This window comes from Lepus europaeus, chromosome 18 (assembly GCF_033115175.1).
Source record: "Lepus europaeus isolate LE1 chromosome 18, mLepTim1.pri, whole genome shotgun sequence".
Classification (NCBI taxonomy): Eukaryota; Metazoa; Chordata; class Mammalia; order Lagomorpha; family Leporidae; genus Lepus; species Lepus europaeus.
This window is the reverse complement of record NC_084844.1, coordinates 26273086-26293909: the sequence shown is the minus strand read 5'-3', so window position 1 is coordinate 26293909 and position 20824 is coordinate 26273086. Positions and strand designations below refer to the sequence as shown.

Here is a 20824-nt window from a genome sequence, read left to right as displayed (position 1 = left end):
TCTAGAAGATGAGGTCAGCACCTGTTCCCCACTCATGAGCCAGGAAAGGGATAACAGGCAGCTCCCGCGTCCCCAAGGCCCCATCTTGCACCTCCCCTCCTTCTTGAGTGACAGCCTAGCCCTGGCACAGCCCCTGGTGGGAGACAGGTCCCAAGACCACCCCTTTTCTGAGCCCCAGTACCCTGCCGGATATGGGCCCAGTATGTCCCCCCCCCCCCACATCTGTGGAAACCCCAGGCAGGGACCTGAGAGTCATCCTTGTCACCTCCTTCCCCTAAACGTCCAACTGATATGGAGTCCTACAGAGCCAGCCACCTGCCAGCCAGCCCTCCCAAGCCCTCTCCTCGCCAGGGACAAGGATGTGGCAGGGACCGGCTGGACCACTGCTGTGGCCTCCCGGCCTCCTGTCTCCACTCCCCCCACATCTCCCTGACACTGTTTGCTGATGCACTAACATGGGCCTATCACCGACGCACGTAAAACCTTTGTGGAGAGCCCCTCGCCCTGGGGATGGCGTCCAGACCCTTTCCTGTGCTCCTCAGGACCTGCCTCTCCAACTCATCTCCTGCCCCCTGCCCCCAGCCCCGGTGCACCGCCCATTCTGATCTCCTTACACAGCTCTCAGCTCTGGCGTCCGGTGCCCTGGCCCTGGCCTCTCCTCTGGCTGCATCCTACTCTTCCTCTGCCCTCAGAGTACACCTCGTCCCAACTCCACGTCCACAGCATCACTTGAACTTGGCTTGGGTGGGAGCATTTACACCACAGAAATTGGCAGACACTCCCAACCAGGATTTGTTTTTCTTTGCAGGGCTGGATGTTAACCATTTATCAGCAGGCTCCTGCTTAGGCCCAACTCCAACGCCCAGAACGTGCACGGAATGGAAGGAGAGCCAGATGGATGGAGCACTCAGAGGCACCGGGCTCCACATACTGCCCCCTAGTGGTTGGGGCACACAACCGTGCTAACCCTGCCCCAGACAGATCACACTGCTGGCCCCATTTTCTTGTTCCTTCCTCAGTGTCCTGTGTCCTGGCCCCCTCACCAGCCCTTTTGGATAAACCAATCCTGCCGATCCTCCACCAGCTGGTGGTTAAGGCGGCGGGGAAAGTAGGAGAGAGGGGACAGCAGGGGGCCAGCCTTGGGGAAGGTCAGGGGCCACAGATGGATGTCCCCTCTGTCAAGGGGTTGCTGGAGAGGAGCAGAAGGGATGGCACCGTCCCAGGAGAGGCCAAGAGAGGGGACCTCCCTCCCCGTAGTGCTCCCCAGTATGATGGGCAGCAGGACCGATGGACACCATCGCCTGGTTAAGGGCACTGCAGGGAAGGCAAGAGCCCGGGCAGAGCCTTGTCAGCATCTGCCGACACGCGTCACCTCTCTCCTGCAGTCGGTTCCATCCTGAGGCCCTGTCCCCCCTCCCTGCCCTGGCTCTGTCCTCATTTGCCTCTGGGTCTCAGTCTCTGTCTCCCTGTGTCTCTGACTCCTTCTCCTGTCTCCACCCCTCTCCTCCAATCTCAGTATCCCTGTCCCCCACCCCAGTCTCCATGGCCCCTTCTCTCTGTCTGTCTCTTTCCTCCTCGCTCAGTCTCCTTGGCTGTGTTTCCACCTCTGTCTCCCTCCGCATCTCCATCTCCCTCCTGCATCTCTGTCTCCTTCTTCTCCCCCTCTGTGCTCAGCCCCCCGCATCTCCTCGCTCCCTTCCCCTCCAGCCTGCTCAGGCGCGGGGGCCCAGATGGCGGGACGTTCACGCCGCAGTGGCTGCGAGCACAGGGCTTCTCCCCAGCCTCCAGCCCTGAGCTCACCTGCCCAGCCTGACTCCCACGCTCACACCTATGGGGCCCATACTCATTGCTGGAGCAGACTCTGCCACCACTGGGCTAGGGCTACACCTCCCTGCCTCTGAGGGCTTGTAGGGGAGCCCATGGCTGGTCCTCCTTTCCTTAGGGGCTTGGACAAGGAGAGGCCGCAGGCACCCCTGAAGGAGAGCCCTCGCTTCCTCTCCAAAGGGGCCGCTTCGTCTGCCCTGGGTCTATGTGACTCAGCTACTTCCCAGGACAGTCACAGCTCCACCAGCAGCAGCATCTGGCGGGGCAGGGACAGCTGGGTGCACTCCCCAGGGTGAGGGGAGGGTGCTGAGCCCCTGGGGGAGGGACACCTGCCTGTAGCCAGAACTGAAGGGAAGGCAAAGGTTCAGACTCAGGGGGTGAAAGTCATGGGAGGTTAGGGGCTGCTACGCCCTGGGTCACGGGAGCAGAAACTGCTGCTCCCCTCCCCCACCAGCCTGGCAGAGCACTGCACCTCTCCCTGGGAGGCTGGCAGAGCTGCCTGTGCACACACACCCACGCCCCACGCGGCCCAGACACAACACGCCCACCGCAGTGCCATGGACGCCCACCTGCTGGCACGGCAGCCGCATCCCATCCCCTCCATGTCGCCTCCGTAGGGAAGGAGCAGGGCACAGCCACCAGGGCAGAGGCTGTCGAGGCAAGAGCCAGGGGAACCAACAGGATATGGCTGCCCTTGGTAGGACAAGGCAGTCCCGGATAAGAGCTGTTTGCAGCACGGAGGGTGTGGGAGTCAGGGGGCTGGGGTCAGGGGCTTCTGACTTTCCTGACCTGAACATCTCACTGTCTACTCCAGATCCAGATTGGACCCATGCTCCCCAACCTAGACCCAGAGCCCATCTCCCCAGCCCTATATCCCCCGACCCCAGCCATGGTGAGCCTACCTGCTCAGGTGCTCCCCCTTTAATCGTGTGCTGTGCCCATGCAGGCAGCCCCCTCCCCACACACCTTCCACCTCCCCCTGCAACTTGGTGTATGGGCTCCAAATCAGGAAAGCTCAGGTTCTGCCAGCCCAGTGCCCTCCCCACTGCCCCAGCAAGGCGAGACCACCCGAGAGGATAGAGCAAGGGAGAAGGGCACAGCGGGCCACGTGTGCTCAGCACCTGCCTGCTGGCTCCCTTCTTCCTGAGAACCAGGTCACACTAGGGGACAGGGACGATTTCTGGAAGGAAGCCGGGGGGAGGGGCAGGGGGCAGGCTTGGTTGTGAGGGCCCGGGGGGCCTGCTCTGACCCTCCACGTGGTGCAGTCCAGTGTGTGCATGGGGGTGCCTGCAGAGTCCCCCTTCTGCCTCCACGCAGCTCTGGGAGGGATAGCAGCCTCCTGCCCTCTCAGCCCAGATGCTCCCTCTTCCACATGACAGCCCTTCAAATATTTGAGGACAGCTCGCCGGTCCCCGCTGAGCCTCCTCTTCTCCTGACCAAACAGCCTGGTTCTTAGGATGATCCCTCCGCTGCGGTGGTTTCAAGTCCCCTCGCCGTGCTGGGCGCTCTCATCCACCAGGAGCTGCCCTGGTTCCCAGCAGGGCTCCCAGACCGGAGGCCCTGGACCAGACTGCCTCCCTCCCTGACCTACGGGCCTTCACTCCACGCCAGGTGCAGCCACCAGCCCTCCACTTCTCACTCTGGCCTCCAACCAGTCACACTCTGACTGAGTCAGGTCCATGCCACCCCCCCCTCCCGGCCCCACCCTGCGGCCCCTGCTCCAAAGACCCAGTCTGCCCCCAGGGACACACCTCTCCCCAGAAGCTGATGCTCACCACATCCTTCCAAGCCCACGTCCTCCAAGAAGCCTTCCCAGGTAGAACATGCCCCGCCCCTGCCCTGGGCCACCTCCACACCCAGAAACGGCTGGCAGGAGGCCTGCCCTTGCCCACTGCCTACCTGCTCGTGGTATTCGATGCCCATGCTGAGCGTATTGACCAGGATGGCGATCATGATTCCCCGGCCGAAGTACTTGCTGTCCACGATCTTCCGGAAGGTGTCACAGATCAGCCTCCAGAAAGCCAGCACGGGGCTGGGCTCTGCGTCGCAGCCCTGGCTCCGTCGCCGCCGGCCGTGGGGGTCGCGGAGGTCACTGTGCTGGGCGTCCTGCGTGAACTCATAAACGGCCTCGCTGTCCGAGTCGGGCATCTCGCGGTCGGCGAGCTCCACCTCCCCCGAGCCTGCCCGGGCACAGTAGGGGCAGCTGTCGGGGCCACAGGCTCCCCGGTCTGCCTTCAGGCAAGGGCTGGAGATCTTGCAAGAGCTTTGGCAGGTGCCTGGGACGGGAAAAGAGAGGAGAGAGCTGCAGGGCTCTGACCTGGGCTTACCCCGCCCTCGGAGTGCGCCCAGAGTGAGTGATGGGTGAGCCAGGTTGTTCCAGTGGGCAGGGTGCTAGGCACTGAGTAGGTGGGGTGCTAATGCCCCACAGTGCCCAAATGTCAACAGCACCCCACAGATGGTCAGTGCTGAGCGTCCTAGGGGTCAGGCAGACAGGCGGCCTTCATGTCTGTCCTCTGAGGCCCTGGACAACTCCTATGTCCAAGAAGCCCAGACCATCTGTGTTACCCAGGGAAGCCAGGCCTGCATCCAAGCTGCTCTGAGTAGCATTTTCCAAGGGATCCTTAAGACATACCCACATACATGCACATAACATGCACATACATGTACACACACATACACAGAAACATTAGTACCACGCAAAGGCCACATGCCAGACCCACATGCATACACCCTAGGAAAACACAGCACCTCCATGTGCATGTACACACACAGGACCTAAGCTAAGGCATCAATGTCCACCTACACCTAGTTGACCCGGGTTATGGGCGATGAGAGGACCCTCAGACACGACCCAGGTAAAGCTTGGACCTGGAGGCACCTGGCTCCCAGCTCAGCCCCTAGCAGGCACTCACGCCACTTCCCCTCCTGGCAGCCTCTGCACACACGGGGGAGGGGGTGGGGAACGGGCCACAGTGACAGGCCCAGGCCCAGGCAACGGAAGCAGGCGTGCTCGTGACGTCCTCTAGCAAGGCGATGAAGAACTGCGTAAGAACCCTTCACTCTGCATCCCGTAATAACACCTTCCTGTCCCAGCCCACGGAACATCCCCACGAATATCCACTGCTCCCACGTGCCGATCCTGCCTGAAACGCAGGCTGACACTGCAGTGAACCTGTTTGCTGGGTGGGGTCGGTTACTTCCATCCGAGAGGTCACCTGTGTCTCACTCCCCCTCCCCCTCCCACTCGTCAGCCCAGCACTTCCAAGACTTGCTGTGCAGTGGCCCCAAGTCTCTCTCCAGGGAAGGAAGAATGAGACGTGGGTTTATAAGAGTCCCGTTAGTGTGGGGTCAGGATGCTGGGCACAGCCACACATCATGTCCCCTGTGAGCCACGCCCCCAAGGAGAACAGAGTATGGGCCTCAGAGTCCAACAGACCTGAGTCCACCCCTCACCACCAGCACAACCTTGAGCAAGTCATGCAGCCTCTCCAAGGCTTCTTTCCCTCATCCCCACGAGAGGGACCCTAGGAAGCGATCACCCACGGTCCAGGGGATGCAGTGGGATTCTGCCTGCAAAGCCCGTGGCAGGTGCACAGCCACAGCAACGATGAGCTCTTACTGCAAACAAAGCAGGTGCTCAGTGTACGACTGCTATCATTATGGCACGCAGGGACTGAGGTCCCCATTTTAACAGATGAGAAAATTAGGACTCAAAGAAGTAATGCAACTGATGGAAAGTGCCAAGGCCCCGAGAGGCAGAATGGGAATCTGAGCCCTGACCACTCTGACTGCCCACCCCCAGTGCTCTCTGTGACACCACCCAGTCCCCAGATGGGGACCCCAACATGGCCCCACCCCCAGTTCTCACCTGTACTCTGTGTCTCCAGCAGCTTGTGCATGGAGCTGTAGGGCCCAGGAGGGATGTTGAGGCTGGTGAGGGTGGGGGGCCCAGAGCTGGGGGCCACCTCTACTAGCGCCTTTTCCTTCAGCATCTCTGGCGGGGGGCTGGTGTGCACGGTGGGGTACACCTTCCCACTGCCCACAGTCCTGCCCGATGCCTCCGAGGGGGACCTGGGAGGGGGCGCCTGGCAGCGGACTGGTTCCAAGTGGCAGTCAGCATGGTAGAAGCTGTGCACAGACTCCGCACCCCCTGGCGGAGGGCCCCCAGAGAGGGTGAGCGTCGAGGGTGCTGGCAGCATGAGCCGGCGGGACCCATTGGCATCCCTGTCCTGGATCTCTGGACTGGCCCGGGGGGCCCTGAGCGTCCCATTGCCCAGGTGGTAGTGATGGTGATGGTGGTGGTGGTGGTGCACCAGGTGGTGGACAGACAGGCGGCGGTGGGAGCGAGAGCAGCTGCTGCTAGCCTGGGGCTCCTGGCTCCCAAGTGGAGCTGGACTGCTCAGCAGCCCTGCCCGCACACCCACTGCCCGAGACACCTGCGCCAGCCTGCGGGCTGCTTTCCGGAGGATGTACACCAGGTACTTGAGCAGCTCCTCATAGCAGCTGCCTGGCTCGGAGAAGCTGGCCAGGGTGCTGGCGTTGGACAGGAACCGCACCCGTTGCTCCCGCATCAGCTGGCTCTCCCGCTGCTTGGTCTCTGAGAACTGCGTGGCAATCACCACCAGGCACAGGTTGATCATGAAGAAGGAGCCCACCTGTAGGGGTGGGGACAGGAAGAGGAGATGTCCTGAAGAAATCGAATCAACGCCAGCTGCCGCATACAGGAAATGTGTGCCAAGCATTGGGCTCGGTTATTTTCCCAGCATCATCTCATTGGATTCTCATGACAGTCAGGAGGTGACGCTATTAGAATCTCCATCTGAGAGGTGAAGAAGCTGAGGCCCAGAGAGAGGCCTAGGAAGTTGTCCAAAGTGACACAGACAAATCACAGCTAAGACCTGGACAACTTCTATGAATTTCCAAGGAGCTGCCATTGACCATGACATCATCCTGCAGGGCCACCCCCCCAAGTTCCCTGCCCCAAAGCATGGCCATCCGGAGAGACCCTAAGCTTCCCTCTCCAAGTCCCATGAAGAACAGCGAATGCTACGGAAATGAGTGTAATACGGGGGAGATGGGGTTTTCGAGTTGGATCGAGCCTCTGAGATCTTGGCAAAAACACTGTTCTCCAGACTCCTGCTTCCAGTCTCGATTCTGGCTGTGTGACCTTGGGTGAGAACCGGCTCCTCACCTACACAGGGCGACCCTTGTCCCTGTGCTGTCACCTGACACCACACAGAGCCCGGACCCTACAGACTAGCCAAGGCTGCTGCTCTGACTGGCCCACACTCCCTGGTCCCCAGCTCCATGCCTCAGTTTCCCTAAGACTCCGGGACAGACACTGCTTGGGCAACAATCCCAAATGAAGGAAATGAATATTTATGGTGACAAAGCAGATTTTTTTTTTCTAGATCGTGTCCTAGTAATTATGATAATTAGCTTCACTAGTGTGATTCCAGAGAGCTGTTTGGGAAGATTTTTCCGGGGGTGAGTGGGAGGGTGGAAGCTGGGCCCCTTACCTCCCTGTCTGCTTCCGTCCCCCTCCCCCAAGCCCGGGAGAGCAGTGCGGTGAGAAAGCCGGCTTGCCTGCAGTAGCACTGGCCTCGCCGCTCACCCCAGGCAGTGGTCAGCGATGGGAGAGGCCTCAGGCCAGGCTTCACCCCAGCCTGGTCACTCTCCCGCACCAGGGAAAATTACGAAAGCAGGACGGGGTGGCACTCCTTCTTTCTCGGGGCTTAGCCTCTGTCTCTCTCACCAGCAACTGCCTCATCCGTCTCCACCTCTCTCCGGTGCTTATCCCAAGTCCTGCGAAGAGCTGAATCTCTCAGTATCTGCCCCTCTGTCTCCGCCATCAGCCTCTTGGTGACATAGGAAAAGCGCGGCACTCAGAGTTGGTAGCCTGGGACTGAATTCTCAGCTGTAGCCCCTTCCTTTCTTTGTCATCTTGGCCCAGTGACCACCCTCTGGAGCTTCAAGGTCACTCCCAGAAGATGGGGACCATAATTCCTGCCCTGGGCACCTCACTGGGGCCAATGGGGATGAAGCAGGCAGTGGATGTCACAGCACACGGCAGCAGGACACCCCACCTGGCAAGTTTAACCCACAGCTTAGGCACAACACATGGAAGTGTTAGTTCCCTCATCTGTAAAAGGACCACGGAGAGAATTAATGCACTGACACATAAAAAGTGCTCCATAAATATCAGCTATGGGCTGGGTGAAGCGGGGGCTGGGGACACCACATTCCATATCAGAGTGCTGGTTCGAGTCCCAGATCCTCCACTTCTGATCCAGCTTCCTGCTAACCTGCCTGGCAGGCAGCAAGTGTCGGCTCAAGTACTTAGGTTCCTGCCACCCACCCAAATAGGACACCCAGATGAAGTTCTGGGCTCTTAGCTTTGGCCCGGCCCAGCCCTGGCTGTTGAGGGAATTTGGGGAGTGAACCAGTGGATGGAAGACCTCTCCCTCTGTCTATCTGCCTTACAAATAAAATGAAAAAATTTTAAATAAGATACTAGGAATGGTAGTGGTTAAAACTATTCAATATTGCTGCTTCTGCCTTCATAAAGTCTCAGAAATTCTGAGTTGGAAGGAACAAGAGCTCATGCAGCGTTTCAACACTAATCAGAATTGGGGTGGGACGATACCGTTTGCAAACATTTCAGGGTGTTTCGTATCGGTCCCCTCCCCTCAACAAGATGCCAATGGTGCCTTCCCTGCCGGATCCTGGTGAAAATGAACCACCTCCATTTGCAGATGCCCCCGGGACAGGCCATGGCACCTTGGGTTAAGTACCACCCATTGTACTGATGACTAGACAGAGGCTGGGGTGGGACTGGGGGCCTCCTGGCAAATGCTGGCTCAAGGTCATTAGAACAGGAAGAGGCCTAAGGCATAGCAGGTAAAAGCTGCCACCTGCAGTGCCAGCATCCCATATGGGCGCCGGTTTGAGTCCCATCTGCTCCACTTCCAATCCAGCTCCCTGCTAATGTGCCTGGGAAAGCAGTGGAAGATGGCCCAAGTGCCCAGGCCCCTGTACTCACATGAGAGACCCAGAAGAAGCTCCTGGTTCCTGGCTTCAGATCGGCTCAGCTCTGGCCGTTGCGACCATTTGGGGAGTGAATCAGTGGCTGGAAGACCTCTCTCTCTCTCTCTCTCTCTCTCTCTCTCTATCTGCCTTTCTGCAACTCTGCCTTTCAAATAAATAAATACTAAATCTTTAAAAAAAAAAAAAAGTAGGAAGTGGTGGAGTCAGGCACTGACTTAGGAGCTCCTTACTCCTCACCTGGTGCCCTTCCTGCTACAGTGCCCTCTCTGTCTGCGGGCCGACACTGTGGTGTGGTGGGTAAAGCCGCCGCCTGCTGTGCCGGCATCCCATATGGGCTCCGGTTCGAGTCCCCACTGCTTCACTTCCGATCCAGCTCTCTGCTATGGCCTGGGAATGCGGTGGAAGATGGCCCAACTCCTTGGGCCCCTGCACCTGTGTGGGAGACCCGGGGGAGGCTCCTGGCTCCTAGCTTCGGATTGGCTCAGCTCCAGCTATTGCGGCCATTTTGGGAATGAACTAGTGGATGGAAGACCTCTCTCTCTCTCTGCTTCTCAAATAAATAAATAAATAAATCTTTTTTTTTTTTTTTTTAAGACCTGTCCTAGGAGCTGAGCACTTTGGACTGAGCCAGCTTCCCCTCTCTGGGCAGCCCCAACCCGTGTTCCCAGGACCCCCTCCCATCCCCCATTGCCACAGAGCCCTGAGGGGTCACTCACGATGATGAGGAGGATGAAGTAGATGAAGTTGTAGAAGGAGTGGGCATCCATGACGAAGTACATGATGTCCACCCAGCCCTCCAGTGTGATGACCTGGGGAGGTTGAAGGGGCCAGGCTGTCTCCTCAGAAAGCCCCGGCCCCTGCGCCAACCCTAAAAACCGCCACTCAGCACCCGGGACCGCCGCCCGACCTGGAAGATGGCAATCCAGGCGTAGCCGATGTTGTCGAAGTTGATGGCGCCCTTGAAGGGGTTGTGCTCGCCCGCGGAGCAGTTGGTGTAGTACTGGTTCCAGTTGACGCAGGTGGTGTTGCTGGAGCTGTTGTAGGCCTCGTAGTCCAGGCCGCAGGGCGGGCCGCCGCCGCCGTCCCCGCGGAGGGTGGGCACGCTCCGGCAGGAGCGCATGCCATTTTCGCGCGGCTGCGAGCAGATGAAGGGGCTCTCGTCCTCGTTCTCCGTCTGATAATAGCGCTCCAGGTCCACGCTTAGAGGGCTGCAGCGTGGGGGTGGGTGGGGGCACAGGTGAGGCCCCGGCAAGGAGAGCCCGCCCGCAGCCTGGGCAGGGCAGCCGCGCCAGGGTCAATGCCCCGCCCCGCCCCGCCCCGCCCGCCACTCACAGGCTGAAATTCTCAGGCAGGAAGCATCGGTTCCGAAGCAGCCCCGCCCACAGCTGGACGCCCACGATGCCGAAGATGAAGAAGACGAAGAAGCAGAGCAGCAGGACGTTGCCCAGCATGGGCAGCGTGTCCAGCAGCAGGGTGACCAGGATGCGCATGCCTGTAGGGGCAGAAGCCACGCTGGGGATGCCAGGCCCGCTGGGCTTGGCCGGCTGCCACAGAGCTGGCAGCACTCCCAGAGGGGGCCGCCGGGGAATCGGGGGCTGAGAGTGCTAGGCTCGAGCTGGAGGGAAGACCAACAGACACCTCTAACTCCCCAGGCAGCCCCTGTCTGCTCTGCCTCTCCACCCACTCACGGTCATCAGTGCGGGCCACCCCCCCACCCCTGCCAGGTGACTGTGCTTGCCAAAGAACTCTCAAGCACCAAGGCCCACCTCGGGCTCCCGACAGTGCACAGTGCGGAAGGGAAGTCTGAGGCCCACAGAAGTGACATCACTCGCCCAGTGTCACAGAGCTACTGAATGCGGGTGCCAGGACATAGATTCAGCCTTTGTTCTTTCCGAATCCAACCCTCGAACACAACACACCCTGCAGCTTCCTTCACTCACCAGACACGGCCATCTAACCTTTCCAAATTGCCACTCCTGGGACCACTAGGGAAACTGAGGCACAGGACTCCGGAGGGGACATTAGCAGGCAAGAATTCCCCCTGGACAGCCAGCTGCCCGGCAGGGGCCGAAGTGCCCTGCACTGCACCATGGTTCTGAGTCCCCCGGCCCCGAGCCTGCTCCTGCTTGATCCAGATCCCCAGATCGGGACCGGAGGGGATGCAACACTGTCTTCTCAGGAATCCATCAATGAAGCACCCTCCTTCTCAAAACCCCCAAGCCCCTTGTTAGGGAGCCCTCCCTCCCTCCAAGTCTCAGCCCCCAGGCCAGCAGGTCCTGCCACGCAGAGAAGTCTCTGCTGGATGCTTTCCACCCCCAGAATGCCCCTGGTGACCCCCTGCCCTTTCCAGGGCAGAAGCTTCTAGGGGCAGCAGCTAATTAACCCTCTTGGTGACTGCAGCTGCCCTGGCCCCGCCCCTGCCTGCCCAGCCTTCTCACTCAGTCCTCCCCCCACATCCTTCAGCTCCTCTATGTTCCTACGGAGATCAATTCCTCAGGGTGCGCATTAAGGGAATTACACCGGTGGTTAGACAGAGGCCTATAAATCTGCCAGCCATCACCTGGGGTGGGAGAGGCCCTGCCCCTCTTCCTAAGCTCCCGTTAACACCAACACACCCCAGCCCTGAGAAGGATGCCCTCGGCAGCTCTGCCCTCCCAGGGGTAGCTACATCTCTCTCACACACACACAGAGCAAAGGGGGCTGCGGTCACAGCCCAGCCCAGGGCCCCAGGAACCCTCACCCCCCACCCCGACTCCTGGAGCCGTGGTGGGGACCCACCTGCAGCATTTGTAGGTTGGGGAGTTACCAAGGGGGTCTGAGCAAAGGCAGGTGCAGGATGGGGCGGGAGCTGGGGCTGCCAGAGCTTGGCTGGCTCCAGAAACCACTGCGGTTTAATTTAGATAATGGTCCCGGCGGTGGCTGCAGTGGGTTGGGAGGGGTTGGGGTGGAGGAAGGGGACGCAGCTGGGAGGGCAAGGCTGTTGAGAGAAGTCGTGTTCAACATGGCTAGTGCGGTCTTGTCGAGGAGAAGCAGGCGGCTAAGCCGCCCCTCCGCCCGGCCTGCCAGCCTCTCGTCCGTCCCTAGCTGCCCCTGCTCCCCTGGGGGAGAGGTCACCTGCAAAGTTCCTGGGACTCTGACCCAAAGCCAGACTAAAGCGAGGGGGTCTCCGCAGGTCACTCTCCCAGCTGCATAGCCAGGCGCAGGGGCGCAGACTGGCCCCCAGGGGGACCTTCTCTGCCAGGGTCTGCGAGTGGTCAGGTGAGCATGTGGCAGGAGGGCTGGGGTATGCCCTTTCAAGAAGTGCACTCGAGGGTCTTTGGCCAGGGGCTGGGGGCCAAGGGGTCACTCACTGGGCACCCGGTTAATGGCCCTGAGCGGTCGCAGCACGCGGACTGTCCTGACAGCCGAGAAGCTGACGTTCTGCAGGTCCAGCGAGTATTCCAGCATCCTGCAGGGAGGGGCCCAAAGGGAGGCCCTTTGAGTCTGAGGCCACCATGGGGTCAGAGGTCAATGAGGACTCTGACCTGGGGCTCCTCCCTGTCCTCCATGGGGACTGAGGATCCGGTTCGGTCTGGGGCTGGGGCCACCCCGCCTCCCTGCCCCAGCCAAGGACAGGCTCCCTCAAAGAAGGGAGCAGAGCTAGGAGGAGGGTCCCGGAATTCAGGGGACAGGCTGGGGTGATGCAAGCGGACAGCCAGGGAGAAGGCAGAGCTGTGACTGGGCTGGGAGGGGGGCTACGGCCTAGAACGCTGGCCCAGGGAACGGACTGCTCTGACCCACTGCACTCCCCTACCCCTAGCCCAGGCCCTCACCCCGCGATGACGATGAAGAAGTCAAGCCGATTCCAAGTGTCTCCCAGGTAACACTTTTTCCCGAAGATGCCCAAAGCCACCATCTTCACCACCATCTCCACCGCGAAGAAGGCAAAGATGAAGTCATCAAAAGCCTGACGTGGGGACAAGAGGCTGCTGAAACGGGGGAGGGGAGCGCCCTGCCCCCACTCCAGCCCTCCTACCCCCCCCCCCCCGGCTCCTTGCAGAGTAGTCAGGGCCCTCAGCACACACTCACCTGCAGGATCCGGCAGCGCTGGGAGTCACAGGCGATGTCCTCACACGGCCGGAACATGCCGAGGGTCACACAGTTGAGTAGGATGACCAACATGCTGATTCGCTCGAACCAGGTATGGCACCGTCAAGGAAAAGGCTGGCCACGGCCGCCCCCCGGGCCCCACCCTGGGCTCCCATGAGCCAGGTGTGATTCGAGGGCCCTGGTCTACCCAGCAGCCCAGCCCAGCAGCCCTTCCCCCAACCTCCCAGCACCAGACCTGGTCCCACCTTGATCACCCCACTTCTCTGGACCCAGCTTCGCAGGAGAAGCCACAAATACCTTGACTATTTGCACAAGCCGTGCTGGGAATAAAATCAATGGCGCTTGTGGAAATGCCAGACACCATGAGTTTGGGGCTGAGTCGGAATCTTTCCTCCCTACCTCGCGGGATGGATGTGAGAAGCAAATGAGATGATGTATGCGAATGTGTTACACAAACCCAGAGTCGGATTATGCCTTCCTTACAGTTTCCCAAGCACTTTCACACAATGCCACAGTTGATGCTCACAACAGCCCCGTGACGACTCCACGGTCAATCGTTGGATTCCCTAGAACCCAAGGAAACTGAGGCCCACAGAGCCAAAGTCACGGGCTGAAGGTCACTCGCAAAGCCAGGACAAGACCGAGGTTTGTAAGCTCCTGGTCTATGACACGTTCCTCTGCACCCCGGAGCTGCCGAGGCAGGCTGCAAAGGGGCTGTCAGGACTGCCTGGGGCCCGGGCAGAGCAACACAAGGGGATGCACAGCTACAGTCCCCCTTGCCACAATAGGGAGCATGGGGCTTTCTCCCCTGCCCATCTCCTGACCTCCCAAGGCCCTCAGATGGCCTCCAGACACAGTCGTGTTTCAGCATGAAGGACCTGCTACACGCCAGGTGCCGTGCTGGGCAGCATGGACACATGCCATGCACGCAGGCCATGCTGCTGTCACATTTCCCAAAACAGCGAAAGGGAGAGGGGTGTTCTTCCTGAACCCCGAGTCCTCCCACATAGCGGCCGTCTATCAAGGGATTCACTTCCGTCCCATCAGCAGCGGAAGACACAAAATGGCCTTTGGATCATAGAATGCTCCAGGTACTGGACTCTTGGATAAATGACCAAGTGTCCTGTTTTGCTCACGGAAAACATGATAGGGTGGGGAAGAGCAAAGAGGTCAGAAACCAGTAGAAAGCAGGGGGTTGGTAGGAAGAGACCACCTAGGGGATAGAGGTGAGAGAGTGTCTTGGCAGCCCCCAGCACGACCCACCAGGCAACACCTGTGGGGCTGGAAATGGAATCTTCCCATCACCATCTACTTCTGCAACAACAGGGCTTTGGCCTGGTGTGAAAAGACCAGCAGGAATGTTCAGGGACCCAAGGAACTTCCTCCAAGCTGCTCTAGGCCAGCCCCATCTCTATCCTCAATCTCAGACCTTGCCCTGTCCCCAGAAACCCACACCTCCCCGATCCCCTTGCAGCTCTTCTACCCTCTCTCCATGGTCCTTGCATCCCTGCCCACCACCTGCCTGCCCACAACCCTAGCAATTCTGAGGCCATAGACTACAAGGGCCTAGGGGGTAAGGAGCAGGAGAGGGAGGCAGAGGGGTGCTTCTTCCTGAGTGCAGCCCCAGGATGGGGTCATCCAGGGGTCACCCAGGAGAAAGGTGAGGACACAGTCACCCTCAAGAACCCACCTGCTCTCCGCCACCTAGCCCCCTCCTCTCTGCTGCAGGGAAAGGGCCCACATGAGCAAGCATGTCTATGTGGGTTGCTCTCCTTCGAGGAGGGACTCCTGGGACTGTCTGGGCCCCTCTCCCAGGGGTGACTCCACCATGACACAGTCATGTGCACTTGTCAAGACTCCCTGGCAGAGCTGTGGGCTCCTGGCAGGCAGGGGCACTTGCATCCAGCTTGATAACCCCACACAGAGTGTCATGGTGTCGTGCCTGGCAGCTTGCAGATGATCAATACATGGGAGGAATGAATGGATCGGTCACTCTCCCTGCCCAGATGTATCTCATTCATGTTTTCCTGCCTTGTTTCCCTCTACAGTGTTGAAGTGACTGTATCTGGCATGGGGGGGGGGGACAGTGACCCCACAAAGGAGCTAGCCCCTCTGTCCTCTCTTTATACATGCTCCTACCAGGGTGTGCTCCAAATAACCCCAAGCCCCCATGCTCAGCTCTTAATCATGGGAACCCCTTCTTGAAGACCCCCTTGGCAATCGCCCTTCTCCCAGGTACAGCAGGCCTGCTCTCCCCGTCTCTCTTTCTGCTACAGGTAAGCTTATATGGACAAGGAAGAGACCAAGGCACAACAAAAATTAGGGACAATCTGAATAGAGGAAGAATGAATGTGGGGGGGGGGTCTTTCACCCTTCTCAAGGTAGGGCTCATTTCCTTGGAAACATGGCAGTATGTCACCGTGTGATGTTCTTCTGTTGCCGTAACAACAGGAGGATGTGTCACCAGGTGGTGTGGATTTGTTGCCATGGTAATTAGAGAGACCCCCCACACACACACATACACACATGATCTCTCCTTACCCAGGCTGCTGTCTTGTCCTCAAACAGGGAAACGGAAGCGGGGAGACCCACAGGTTATCAGGTTGGGGGGAAACCATGTGACAGATCCCCATGGTAACCGAGGGAACGGGGGACAGTGGTTGCCATAGTGACTATGAGAGACCTGTGCAGTCACATGTCTGCTGTTGCTATGGTGACTGTCCAGGCTGGAGTGGATCCCAAAGGGTGGGGGCAGGAGAGGGGAGGATCTTTCTTCTCCCCACAACCCACCATCCAAAGCAGAGAAAAAGGAAGTGGAAGGGAGGAATCCCACTCCCACCCCTCCTCCTCTTCTCCCTCCAGGGAGAGAGAACTAGCACGTTATCTCCACAAATGCCTTCTCTCTGGGGGCCTGATCTAGATGGAGCCCTTGCCCAGCCTGGCAGCTGGAAGGGTGAGGGAGGTGGGGAGAGGGGAAGGCAGGCTGGGGCACCCTCTGGGGCATAGGGGTTCCAGGCAAGAGCTGAGAAGGGAAGCAGGCCCCCAGCTGCCTCATTCCCTCCTAGGAGTCAGGAAATCTGAGAGCGAGGAGGGTTAGGGAGAAAGCAGGCCTAGCCCCAGGAATCCCGGCCTTCCGGTTAGAGCTGGAGAGGTGATCTGGGGGCAGGTCCTTGCTACACACATCCCCACAGGGAGACTGGTGCCCACCAATTCGGGATTCGGCGCTCGCCAGGGCGGGAGGAAAGGAGGGGGTGGAGGAGAGGGGGATTCCCCCAGCCGAGCCCCACTCTTAAAGGCCTGCTTGCCCGAGTGCCCTGGGTCCTGCCAGCTCCAGTGTGGGGGTGTGGGCAGAGAGGTTGCCAGCTGAACTGGAAACTGAAGCCGGCAAAAAGGCAGCCAGCCCCACCCAGAACCAGAGACCCGAGACACAGAGACACGGAGAGACGGCCTGCTGGAATCTTAGGGAGGGGAAATAGGCCAGAAATTTGATTCCAACGTCTGTGACTCTGTGTGTGTGTGTGTGTGTGCGCGCGCGCATGTCTGCGCGTGTGAGCAGTTGTGTCTGTCGCCACCCTGGCTGAGGCAGGGAGGGCGGGGTGAGGGCTGGGGCGGGAGCAGCCTGGGCGGAGAGGGGTGTGGGGTGGGGTAGTCCCCGGAATGGCTCCAACTGGCAGTACTCTGGGGCAGGGGAGTCCCCCACCAGTGTGGCAGGGAAGTGAGTGGGGAGGAGCGTGTGTGCTACCCACAAGGAAGAAGGCCTGGGGTAGAGGGGGTGCCAAGGGGTGCCCTGCCCCTCGCCCCGGCCCTTCTCCCCAGATTGCCCTCTGGAGAGCCCCGGGTGTAGAAATGGGAGGACACAAGAACCCTCCCCCATTTCCTCTGAGGACCAACATGGAGAATTCTCCCCGAGGAAGAGAAACAGGCAGACTTGAGACACTGGGACGGTGGCAGAGAAGGCTCCAGAAATTCCTGGTGCCCCTTGCCTCGGAGCGGCGCACACTGAGACACACACAGTGACGCACAGACGCACACTCGCGCTCACTTCTGGAAGCCATTAGGGCCCCTACCGCCCAGGCCTCCCCCTTCTCCTCTCCCCACCCTGGCAGGCTCCCCTCTCCCCTCTGGCCCCCAGTCTACTCCCCACTCCTCTCTCTCTCTCTCTCTCTCTCTCTCTCTCAGCATCCCAAATGCCAGCCTGTGATTTCCAAATGAGAAAAAGCTGCGCTGGGCTCTGAGCTTGGAGAAACTCCTACACAAACTTCCAGATGTGACACAACCGCCAAGAGGGAATGCTCAGGATCTCCTTCCGGGAGGGGCCGCCCCTCCCTCGCACTGGGAGAACCGCTCACTCGCTGGAGAGGCCAGCTCACTCCCCACTAACCTGGGGGTGCTGTCTGCCTTTGGGATGCTGTCTGCCAGTACCCCTGCTCCTCCGAGGGCCAAACACTCACTGTGCTGTGTGTCTGCCTTCCTTCTGCGTCCCCCCATCCTCTCCAACACACACACCACACATACACACACACACCCCATTTCCTACCTGCTCTACATCTCCTCTCTAGGAAACCTGGTCTCCCAAAGAGGCTGCAACAAGAAGGGGTCAAGAAGAATGTGCCAAGAAAAGCTTAAGAAGCTTCAGCTGGGGGGAGGGTGTTGGGGAGTGTCCTTGTGTCCCCCAGGACCAGAGGGAGCTTTGTGGAGCCAACGGAGGCTTCACAGACACCAAAAAGAGAAAGAAGAGGTACTGAGGCCCCGGAGGCCGTCCCCAGCCCCTCGGGCAGTGAAACGGGTCTCCCTGGGCCCTGGGTAGGAGGGGGACATGGCTCAGGCAGTCTCCTCACCAAGAAAGTCTTCTCAATCCATCCGCAGTCACCCCAAGCTAGGTGCTTGTCCCCATTCCCCAGCAGGGAGACCTACTTCACGGCCCCAAGGTGAGCTCTGGGCCCCTGCCTCTCCTCCCTTGTTGCAAGCCTGGCTATTTGCCCCCTCGTGGAATGCCCCAAGCACCTGGAGATAACGCAGGTGGAAGCCAGACAGGCGGTCTCAACCTCCCTTGGGACCCCTGAGAAGGAGGAGATGGACAGGTGCTTTTCTCCATTCGTGGAAGGGTGGGTGGTTTGTGACAGAGAAGAGGGGTGCCCAGAGCCCATCCTTCTCAGCCACCTTCTTGCTTCACCTCCATCCCTGCCGGAGAGCAAGGGGCCTGGGAGTGGGGCTCAGAGCTCACGATGACCTATTCACCAGCACCGCAGATCGAAGGCCCCCATCTCTCTCTCTCTCTGACTGAAAGGAGGACGGGGCAGGGGACCAGTTGAGGGTGTGAAGAAGGGAGCTTCCCAAAGAGCCACGGGTGTGGAGGTTGGGGGTGGGGGACCCAGGCTCACATCCTGCTTTGCGCACTAGAGGCAGCAGAGCTGCAGAGTGAGGGAGGCACCAAGCTCCCCCCCTCCAAGGCAGAGTCCCAGCTGGGCTCTAAGGGTCTTACAGGGAGACCTAGGGTCTCCCACCCTGAGCCCCAAAGAACCTCTGCCCTGGGAGGAGGGAGCCAGGGAAAGCCGTGGTGACCTGAGATGGCAGCGCCACTGGCCACCTCCAGCCACCCTTTCCCAGCTCTGTGGCAGGACTCACCCTGGGAGCAGGGCATTAGTCAAGCAGCACTATATAGCACTATAGGTTGAGAGGGAGCCCCCCCCCCCCACTCCAGGCAAGGCAGAAGGCTAGAGACAGTGCTGAACCCATCTCCTCAGAATTGAGGCTTGCATGGCCCAAATCCTTCCAGGGAGGGGACACCAGGGTGGTGGATGGAGTCTTCCTTGGTGCACATGCTCACAGCCTCCCCATGCCCCCCGATACTTTCCCAGGGCTGCGGTCTCCTTCCCCCACTCTGCCACTAGCCAGGGCACTCTATCCGTGGAACGGGAGGGGTAACTTGGACCTGCTGACACCCATCCCCCACTTGCCGAAGCTCTCGTGGCTGTCTTTCCCTCCACAAGAAAAAAAAAAAAAAAAAAAAAAACCAGCAGAAACTCGCCAACCCAACCTTAAGCACCCCGCTGGAACCAGGCACTGTGGTGGAGGGAGGCACTGCCGGCGCTGGGCGCAGGCTGAAAGGGGCTGCGCTCCAGCTCCGGGGTAGACGGCTCCCCATCCACCACATCTTGTTCTCATTCTGAGCCCCTGACATCAGCCGCCGCCGGAATCTCCTTGTTGTGCCTCCAACCCGCGGGGTGAAGGAGGGGTGGGGGGGATAGGACCTGGTCCCCGCCCCCCCCAACAAATCCCTCTGGGTCAGTAAAAGGCTCAGCCTCAAGGACCAGGTCTGGGAAATCGCACCCTAGAATCCGCCGCAAACTTTGGGGCGGGGGCAGGAGGGAAACCCTGGAGATTGCGGCGCCCCCTCCTCCGTCCCCGCAGCTTCCTCCCCACCCCCCACCCCCCAAACTCGGAAACCAGACCCTGCACGCGAACCGGCGGCGGGCAGAGGAGATCTCCCCGGCTCCCGAAGCTGCCCACATGTGGAGGAGGACGACCCTCCCCTGCCCACATGTGGAGGGCACCCAGCGGCAGATCCGCGGGGCACGTCTCCCCTCTCTCGCTGGCCTGAATCCCAGTTCCCCGAGGAGGACCGAGGTGTGTGATCGGAGCCAGCGCTCGCCCGGGGATACCGACACGACCCGCTCGCGCCCCCGCTCCCACCCCGACGCCCCCTCCCCTCCCGAGCACGCTCACCCCTCCAACTCACCCGGCTTTGGGTCCGCCCCCTTGCGGACCCCCTCGCCCGGCCGTTGTGCCCCGAAGGATATGGGTTACAGACCGTGCGGAGACACCAGCTCCGCGGGCGGCTGTCCTGGTTCAAGTAGAAGAAAACCACCGGGGCCAGCGCCGGGTACGGCAGTCCCTCCGCCTCGGAGTCCACGCTGCCCGGGTCCTTTTCCGCCGACCCCGGCCCCGGCCGGCCCCTGGCCCCCGACAGGTCGTTGAGCCGCAAGAAGCTCCGGGACTGTCCCGACTCCTCGGCGCCCGCTCCATCCTCCTCCTCGTCCATCCTCCGGCCAGCCGGGGCCCCGGGCGGCCCGGAGAGGGGCGAGCGGCGCCCCTCGGAGGAGGTGCCCTCACGCAACCGGAGGGCCCCGGCGGGGGCGCATGTGGGGGGCTCTAGGGCACAAGCTGAGCCCCCGGGAAGGCCAGTTCAGCCCAGCTCCCCCTGCCCGCAGGGGCATACTGCCCGCGGGGCACTGGGTCGCAGAGAAGCCCCTCCAGGCCCCCTGGGCCAGCCGGTAGGCTCCCCCTCACTTTGTTCCGGCTTCTTCGCTTCGCGCCCAGGCTCCGGCGGCCCGGTTCCGCGATACCTTCCGCGAAGAAGCCCCGAGAGCCAGGGAGGGAGAGAAACGGGGTACCCGATGGGGGGCAGAGGGGGTCCGGGGAGGGGCGCCCCCTCTTCCCGCGGAGCAGCTGGAGCAGGATTTAAGGGGTCAGCATCGCCCCGGCTCCGCGCCAGCGGCCGCGGGGGGGAGGGGAAGAGGGCTCTCCTTGGGGGTGGGTTTGGAGGGGGCGGGGGGCGGCTCCTGCCTCCGCCCCGCGGCGGGCTCACGGTCCGGGAGGGGCGGGGAGACGGTGGGGGGCCGTCCCGGGCGGGGGTGGAGGCGGAGAGGCCGCCGCCGCCGCAGCCGCCGCGGTGGCTGCCGCTGCCGTAGCTGTCGCCGGCGCCACTGCCTCCTCCTCCGGCCGAGACGCGGAGCGAGCGAGCGAAAGCGGCGGCGAGGAGCCCGGCGCACACCACAGCTGGATCCCTCACTCCAACTTCAAGCCTCGGCCCCGCCTCCCCAGCCAGCCTCGCAGCCAATCGCCGCGAGGCGCCGGCCCCGAG

The 20824-nt window shown here is 60.7% G+C and overlaps 1 protein-coding gene across 1 annotated transcript in view; it reads right to left on the bottom strand.

The window, feature by feature from the left end:
• CACNA1G (calcium voltage-gated channel subunit alpha1 G) overlaps positions 1-13032 on the bottom strand; it is a 53104-nt gene extending 40072 nt beyond the window's left edge. Inside the window, exons 1-8 of the mRNA XM_062175076.1 lie at positions 12940-13032; positions 12684-12817; positions 12222-12319; positions 10204-10363; positions 9779-10079; positions 9588-9680; positions 5693-6479; positions 3724-4100 (exon numbers count right to left, since the gene is read on the bottom strand). Of these exons, the coding sequence (XP_062031060.1) occupies positions 3724-4100; positions 5693-6479; positions 9588-9680; positions 9779-10079; positions 10204-10363; positions 12222-12319; positions 12684-12817; positions 12940-13032 (2043 nt within the window). The remainder of the gene's footprint in view (positions 1-3723; positions 4101-5692; positions 6480-9587; positions 9681-9778; positions 10080-10203; positions 10364-12221; positions 12320-12683; positions 12818-12939) is intronic.
• Positions 13033-20824: the final 7792 nt, after the last annotated feature.